This window comes from Mytilus trossulus, chromosome 6 (genome assembly GCF_036588685.1).
Source record: "Mytilus trossulus isolate FHL-02 chromosome 6, PNRI_Mtr1.1.1.hap1, whole genome shotgun sequence".
Classification (NCBI taxonomy): Eukaryota; Metazoa; Mollusca; class Bivalvia; order Mytilida; family Mytilidae; genus Mytilus; species Mytilus trossulus.
The window spans coordinates 33,530,705-33,539,698 of record NC_086378.1 but is presented as its reverse complement, the minus strand read 5'-3'; the positions used below and the strand labels follow the sequence as shown (position 1 = coordinate 33,539,698).

At 31.6% G+C, this 8,994-nt stretch overlaps 1 protein-coding gene across 1 annotated transcript; it reads left to right on the top strand.

The window, feature by feature from the left end:
- Positions 1-940: 940 nt before the first annotated feature.
- On the top strand, positions 941-7,666 carry LOC134721152 (dystonin-like). The gene is made up of 3 exons (XM_063583957.1): positions 941-1,239; positions 3,291-3,590; positions 6,928-7,666. The coding sequence occupies exons 1-3, from the start codon at positions 945-947 to the stop codon at positions 7,290-7,292; spliced, it is 960 nt and encodes a 319-aa protein (XP_063440027.1). The 5' UTR covers positions 941-944; the 3' UTR covers positions 7,293-7,666.
- The last annotated feature ends 1,328 nt before the right edge of the window (positions 7,667-8,994 follow it).

Here is an 8,994-nt window from a genome sequence, read left to right as displayed (position 1 = left end):
TCTAATAACGGAGTTTTACAAGCTATACAATGTTAACTAATTATTTTGTTCAGAGATAAACAATGAGAAAGTTTCAAAATGTCTAACCTAAAAAAATCCATACAAGTAAATTAACCATTGCCATGACTATATTATTTCGTTAGGAATTATGGGCTCGAATAAATGTTCTAGCAATGTTATTTTATCTCATTATATTATATATTTTCATTATACAGTTTGTATTAGCCTATTCCATAAAAATACAGAGCTCGTTAAGTGCCCCGATTGATGTATTTTGATTTCAATAGCATACATCATCAAACCACGACCAACATATTAGATAATTTAGTCATAAATTATGTTCTAGTCTTCAATTTAAGATACTGCATCCATATTGGGACAAATTAAAAAATCATGTTATAAATTGGTTGCATCTGACACTCTTGTCTGGCCATACATTGGTAGCATTCGGCGTTGTCTGCTCTTTGGTCCTGTTGTTGTTTCTTTGACACATGCCCCATTTCCATTTTGGATGCATTCATCATGAACGCAGAGACGAATATTTAAAGACTATGCTGCAAAAAATTAAATAAAATATAAGTGAATAGTTATGTGACAAAAAAAACACCATACAATTCCATCCTAATCGACTTTGGCTGAGGCTATTGTAAATGACAGATAGTTTCAATTGATCAATACAGGATGTCGAGAGCCCCTTGTGTTTATTTTAAATGCTAGGCAGTCTGTTTCTGTTGGACAAAATGTTGAGTGATACTCAGTGACCTTGTTATTTTTTTCGTTTATATGGATAGGTTTGGCAGGACATATTAAACGTTGTTGTTATAACTTTTTGTTCATAAAAAAGTAAATAAATAAAACAAACTGCAAAGTAATTTGATAGAACATGTGAAAGCGTTATAACATATCATGTGTTATATAAAATATTGTTAATTTTAGAGATACCAATGGCCAAGTTGAATCTTAAACCTTTGAGATCAGATATGAAAATACTGCTCAATCATATTGGTAAGGAAACTTTCCAGCTTGGCATCGAACTTGGATTGTCTGTGGTTGAAATGCATCAGATTCAATCGAATCATGTTACAAATCTTCGTGGCCAAACAGAAGAGGTGCTTTGCAAATGGCGGAAGCAGTATCATGCTACATATGAAGTTTTAGTCAAAACTCTTTATCGCCTGGACTTGGCTGGTGTTGTAGAATCCTTAACATACGAAGTAGGAGTAAAGGAGGAAATTGAAGGTATACACAATAAAGTTTACATGTGTGCGTACACTTAATATGACTATACATCTATCAGACAAATAGAGTATTAATTTGATTGTGATGGCTGTAATCAATACAGATTACTTTGTTTTCATGGGGTGAGAATGTCTTTTGCTGTGCCTAAAGGGCCTATATATGTCAGGTATTTTCATATTTTCATCCAACATCGTCATCCTTTGAAGTCAGGAAAGTTTTGCAAACATCTTTTCTTAAAAAAACGTTTGGTTACACAAAAGGAAAGCATTACTTAATTGTGAACATTATTTAAAGCTTTTCCCATTTTAACAAGTAACATGTAATAAAAAAAGCAGGACAGAAATGTTCGAAATCACCAGTTAAATCTTTAAGATGCACCTGAACTTTTGATGTATTATTTACCCCTTTCATTTTAGAATTGTGCAAGCTTCAAACACGCTGGAGAGAAAAGGAAAACACGATATGCCATAAAAAATACCCCGTTGTAATCCAAACAACTAAAATCACCTGTTGATATATCATGATTCATGTGATTGTGGTTATCACACTTAAATGATGATTTTGTTGTTGTTCCGTTTATGTTTTGATTCATGAGGAACTCTTATAATAGAATATAACGGTAGAGTTCTAACAAATGAGACAGCAAAACATAATCCACATCTCGTTAAAATGACCGCAGTTGTCTGATACTCCACATTGAAGTAATGGCCTTTCACTGCGACTGATAACGGGGTGTAACATTTATTGTGAAATTATAAAAGTCAGATATAAAACTAGAAACACGCTTAGTGCATACCAAAAAAAAACTTCTTTGAAAACAAACGATCGAAATAAGACGACCCCTTTTTGCAGTTTTGGCCCTTTACTGAAATTTGCACTGACTTTTGCGGTATTTTCTTTACCTTTAATTTCTACCGGACAAAAGAAACAATACACCACTCAGATTTACGAAGCCATTTTAATTTCGATTATAGTTTAAGTGACCTTGATGTGCTAAATTCCATCTGTATTCATATTTACTGTGTCCTTTATATGATATTAGTTATAAATGTATTTAGCCTGTTTTAGTTAACATGTTCATTAAATAAAGTGAACTGTACGTCACATCTTACTTCCCTTTAAAGGTACCGAGGTGACACATTATAACACAATCCTAAAGATAAAACCAACAGTTGCAATTTCAGCAATTGTAATTACTATTCACGTTATTCTACTCGTTAGACTTCAAAAAGGATGTATTGTCGTTCATTTACAATTTTTATCAATTTTGTGGGTTTTTGGTGAATACTTATTAGAAAATAAATAAGAATAGCATAACTAAAGTGACAGGCAGTAAAGCTAACATCAATCCCCCCCCCAAAAAAAATCGAGTAAAGGTATTTACGGATAAGTCAAAATGATTGATATTTCAATCATTTTATTAAGAGTTGTCGGCCCTCAATTACTGTTTTATAAACTATGTTTTAAAATTCATGTTTGATTGTTATATTAAACATGTTAAAAAACTATTATTTATAGACAAAAGCTCTATAGAGTTTGGCAAACTAAGCAATGCTCAAGTTTGTGTTCTGTAAATATTAAAGTAACCATATATGTCTGAGGACGGGAATGTCCCTACTCAAGATTGCCAAATTTCAAAATAAAAAAGGCATAATTCTGGAGCGGTAAAAGACTCACTCTGCAAATTTGAATTATGTCTGTGTGTTGCTGTTCCTAGCAGTATATATGAGTTTCATAAATGTTTTAATGAAACATACGGTTCTTAGAAAACGTTTTAATTTTCCAAATAATCTCCAAACCAAGCTGTTTAGAAATTGGAAAACGTGAAAAATGGTTTTTTCATAGTTTTGAAGAAAACAATAATTAAAAAAAACAATGATTAACCAAATAATAGTATTGCATGTATTAATTATGTTTAAAATCTGAAGAAATTCAGATCAAATTATATTGATTTGAAATTTAAAAAGTCTGAGCAATCATTGAATAATGTGCAATATTCTCTATCATGATGTAAGTTACAACTGTAAACATGTTATTATATACCAATACAGATAGAATCAGCGATTATCGGAACGAAATTATAGAGGAGTTAGTCATAAGTGATATCTTAGATGATATGATGACACATCTGGTGGTATCAGTTGACGACAGACGACGCATTGAACAACATGCTGGACAAGATGATCAAAATAAAGCATTGGTTGATTTACTGATGAATAGGAGAGAGCCTACGTATACCGTGTTTGTTAAATCGTTGCAGAAGAATGGATACCAAGATTTGGCTACGAATTTGAAATATGAATCACAGGATCTAAGCTCAAGTTCAAAATCATCACCTATTGAAAGTAAAAGTAAGATCTATATGTGAGAGTTGTATACCTTTATCAGACTAAACTGAATTTAAACATATTTAAATAAGTCGACTAAGCAGCTTAATTGATTGTAATGATAATTACTAACATGCAGTTGTATAAAAGACAAATATCAAAGAACTCCAATATTTTAATTGTTGTTTAAATGAATCAAACTTCAATCGTGTACCCTTTTTTCCTAAATGTGGTAACATTGAAAAAAATTGTCAAAATGTGTTTGATATTCCAGTATATATTTGAAAAGCATGTAGATGTAGTTTTAAATGGACATAATACGCCCAATTCTGGAGAAGAAAACACACACGTTAACTACTCGCACAAAGGTTTATGTTTGTACCAGCCGTTTAAGCAGCCACCAATGTGGTAGTTTTATGCCGTAAATACTATTCGAAATAACATATCAGAATGAAATTGTCAATTCGTCGTCATTCAAGTATGTGCTCCGACGGGAGTCATATATTTTTTTATGTGTTTGAGCGTTTGATCATGCCATTTATAAGGGGCTTTCGCTTTTAATTTTCCTCGGAGATCAGTAATTTTGTCATTTTTCATATTGATTTAAATGGTCGTTTGAAAAATCAGAATGCAGTTACATGTGTTGCAACTCATTTTTGATTTCCTTGATAACATTTATGCACGCTTCGGTAAAAATTGTATCGACAAGTTGTAGCTATTCAAATTGCGCCAATTGCTTCCTTTAAAAGCATTCTTGTTCTTGTACTGTAATAATTTCCTCTGTCAATTCTTCTGTCAAGTCTTTGGTGTTTCTGACTGTGCTTTTATCAATCACTTGTCTTTCTTTTACAACTTGGGAATTCAATTCTTATATGCCACACCATATGAACCTATCATGGGAAAATGTAACAATTTTGTCCACCCAATATATGAATAGTTATATGAAAAGGTTGGGGAAACAGAACCCCAGCTGCACTTTTTGGTATCTGGTTTAGAGTAAAATCATTGGCAATCATACTACATCTTCCTATTGTTATATTCTTTGAAAGTATAAAGCTAACATTTCGTTTATAATTGAATACGGAACTGTTATAGGTAACTCACAATGTTGCATTCATGTGGGCCTACATCATGGATATTTGAAATAAATTTCAAATCAGCCGTAGATAAATGCCTTTTTTGTAATTGCGATGCCCTGTTATGGATTACATTTTCCAGAGTAATGCATGTCATGTTTGATGCTTAAATTTTGACATACATATGTAATTGTAATGTAATGCATAATATTGGCAAAAAGTTATGCAAATTATGTATACAAAGACATTACATAGCATTACATCTTGTCTGGTAGTGGTGTGTTAATGCTACATATTTAAGGGATACTAAACAGCTATTACATTTTGCAAGTACTGTTTATTCTTTCCTTTAAGGAAATAGAAAAAATCAAAGAAATAAACCCCAACTATTCGAAAACTCCCTACCACGGTTATAGTGTTAGGATCATTATAGGATAGTGTCTTACCAAGTTTTCTGGAAATTTATAAACGAATGATTATAATTTAGTCGAGAGCAAACAGGGTGAACAACAAAAGATATACGTAAAGCAATATGAATGGCATGTGTAAACCATCAGTTGACTTATACACATTGTATGAAAGATCAAATTTATTCGTTCATTGTATGTTCATTTGTGTTACCACTTCTCTTGATTGAATTAAGCCATTCCAATTGATATTTTATAGTATGTCTTTCTATGTTGAAGTGTCACACTATTGTATCATATAAGAGTGAAATATCTGAAGATTTGTACCATTAAACACGTTTAAACCTCACTGCATTTGTTTTCAACTATTCTCAATCAGACATCAAATGTTTAGTAGTTGTCGTTTGTTGATGTGGTTCTTAAGTGTGTCTCGTTTCTCTTTTATATAAATTAGACCGTTTGCTTTCCTGTTTGAATGGTTTTACATTAGTAATTGTTTGGGGGATTTTATAACCTGCTGTTCGGTGTGAGAGAAGGCTCCGTGTTGAAAATCGTACTTGACCTATAACGGTTTACTTTTATAATTGTGACTAGGATGGAGCGTTGTCTCATTGGCTCTTATACCCGACTTCCTATATCTAATCATTGCCTTAAAAATAAAAGTCTTAGCTTTATTTTTTGGCCAATCATCTTGGAAGATGTTTTACCAATAATTAATAGACAGAAACTGTTTTCAGTAAAATGACTAGAATTCACACAATTCATTGTTCTAAAGATCAACGAAACGGAAAGGGAATCGAAATATGTGTACATTTGAAAGATTTGAATCACAGTCATCGCTTTATTGAGTTGTGTCATATACATTGAGCTGCAACTAAAGTGACCATGCGATTCATTTCACTTCAAATAAATCGATCGACTTGATATATCTTGATCACAGTTTTCATATGTATTTTTGCAGATATAGAAGTCATTAAACCTCTCCATGTAAAAGCATACTCTTACTTTTCAAATCTGCTTGAATAGCCATTCAAAAATGCCATTTCTGTTTTTGTGCTATTATTCACTATTGACTAAAAACTGTAAGTTACAAATTGAGGGAGATGATTGCTTGTAGCCTTAACGTAACATTGTATATACAGGAACTTCGATGTAAATTAAATGAGTTCAAAGCAATGCATATGACTTGTAGGAATACATTACCTGTACCATTAGTTAAGCTATAAAAAAACGTCCCCAGCTCCCTCCTCCTAAACGATATTCGAATGCCTAACACAAAGAACACGAAAAGCAAATTACCAACACATGAGAAATGGCCACACGTGATAATGTTCTTTGTGTAAATACATTCATATAACAGCCTTTTCGGAGACTTTTGGATTTCCACTGTTTGATTATTCACCGGAAGGACTTTATTATTTGAAATTGTTGGAGTTGACATTTTCTATTTATTTTCAGTTCCTATTGATAACGTCCAATTTAAGTGAGCTTGTTCAATTGTCGTGTCTATATAATTTAAGTAAATAGAGCCTTAACCGTATAATAAGGTGGGAATACAATGAGTAAACAAACCAGATGGAATAACATTGTCTCAGGTATCTGAAGTAGTTATACATTACACTAAAAATGTACAAAGTGTCATCAATAGATTCAGAGCGTGTACTATCATAATTGATATGTTATTTTAAGGTATACTATTTTTTTTCTAAGCGTGTCTCTATTACCTTGATTTCCAACTTATGTTGGTAAAGACACACATTGATTGCATGATATCCGCTGTAATTTTAGATTTATTTATTAACTAAAAGACTTTAAGAATAGAATTGATAGTGTGCTGTTAACATTAAATCATTGTTAAATCTCAATTTATATTTGTAGGATTATCAGTGGTGACTAATCAACACTATAAAGTTCGCCTTCAGAAGAATTACTCCCTTATCGTCGCTAGTATTAAACACGATGACATAGTAGACCATCTGATAACAAGTGATGTGTTGTCAGTAGATGAAAGGCAAAAGATAGAAGCTTGTAAATCACAAAAAGAAAAGAACAGGGAATTAATGGATATGCTTTTGCATAGCAATATATGTAAACACGCATATACTGAATTTCTTAAATCGTTAGGAGAAGACCCTACGTATAGAGACCTAGCGGGTCATATTGATAACACAGAAGTTACATCTGAAGATATGGCAACTTTTCAATGTTGCTTCAAGTCAACTGGGTATGATGCAGGCATTTAGGAAGAAAATTTTCAACATAACAAAACTTCAACAGCAGACATGTTGTTTTGTTGACGGCTCATCTTAATAGTTTTTGTATACTAGTATGTGTATATATCTGTTTAACCTGCTAACCTATGTATATATATACATTGAATAAACAATTGACTTGTATGTACAACACGATTTGATTAGACACGTACAATGGAAAGGTATAAACAATAACAGTGATTAAATTGTAGATATGTATAAAATAGATGTGTGTGTGGATTCGTAAGTAAGCTATAGAAATAATGAACAAAAAAACTTCATGAATTACTTTAATAATTTATGTTAAGTTGTTAATGACATAAATACAATTTAAAAAATGTGGTTTCCTGTAATTCCTGATTGCAAATAAGACACCTTCCAATCAAACATCAAATGACGTTAGCGTCTGCAATCATAATTGGATAAAATTCAACAATAAGAAAAAAAACATTTAACATAGGACACCATAACAGGTCATGCCATAACGAATGTTAAATAATCAAAACGAGGAATCTAACGGTCTTAGATATGTAATTAATGTCATTTAGTTTCGAAGAGCAATATCTGCATTTTATACAATAAAGTATACGAACTTCGATGGTTACAAAAAAAAATATATTGTTTTTATACTGCAATTTAAATTAGTATATTGATAGCTTTTAAAATCGTAACATAACTATCAAGATAATTTTCACCCCTTAATGAACCCCTGATTTTATAAAGAAAGCGTTCCACGATGAAACTGACATTGCACAAAAGAAAGCTCTGTAACTATATTTAGGAAATAAACACAACTAGTTGTAGTATATTACTTCTTTTTATTATGCAAATAAGAATGAAAATTCTTTTGTCTTTTGTTTTATTTCAATTTTTAATACAATAAAATCGGCAATGCGTTTGCAAATAAGTTCAAATAGATGTGTATTGACGTAGGAGGTATATTGTTACATCCATTATTTTGAATATTTCTGAGTCTGCGCTAAGTATAGATATATCGAGAATTTTCACACGGTGTTGTTTACAAAGCGAAAGAAGCGTCATATTGGAGTTATAGTTTAAGAATCTGTCGCAAGCCAAAATGATATACTAAAAAAAAATTCTTAAATAAGAATATCAAAAGTAAATGAATTGATTACAATTCATCAGAAATATTTCATGAATTTTTAACTTTTCCCTGTTCTTGAGATAAGACAGCATTCCACCAGATGTAAATTTCAGCAATTAGTTTCTATTCAGTTTTGCTGGTAATTCAAATATAGAAAAGTTAAAAAGAAAAAAAATGAAAAGTTCAACTGATTCCAAAGTATGCTAAAAGCAAATTTACAATATGTTCTGGTAAAAAAGGTGCAAACTGCATCTGAAATAATAAACTGCTTATATAGAAGCACTGTTATGTACAAAATAAAATACATACCTGATTTATGTTTTTAACTATTCCTTTCAGACTCATATTAGTAGGGTGCCCAATCAACGAATTTGATCGATTTGCCTTAACGAAATAACACACGGCTATATTTCTTAACATTGGAAAGAGAAGAACAAGCCGCGTCGAAATACCGTTGTCGTCGTTGCTTACAGTGGTTACGTTTATTTAAATCAGGGTCATAGGTCAATGCAAAAAAAAATCCAATATAAATGCACAGTCACATTGAGTTAGCTTGTCTCTCTCCTAAAAATATGCGTTTGGAGCAAA

Coding starts and splice junctions, on each gene's coding strand:
- LOC134721152 (XM_063583957.1), top strand. CDS start 945: ATGGCCAAGTTGAATCTTAAACCTTTGAGATCAGATATGAAAATACTG. Junction 1,240..3,290: donor AGTAAAGGAGGAAATTGAAG/GTATACACAATA, acceptor ATACCAATACAG/ATAGAATCAGCGATTATCGG. Junction 3,591..6,927: donor ATCACCTATTGAAAGTAAAA/GTAAGATCTATA, acceptor TTATATTTGTAG/GATTATCAGTGGTGACTAAT.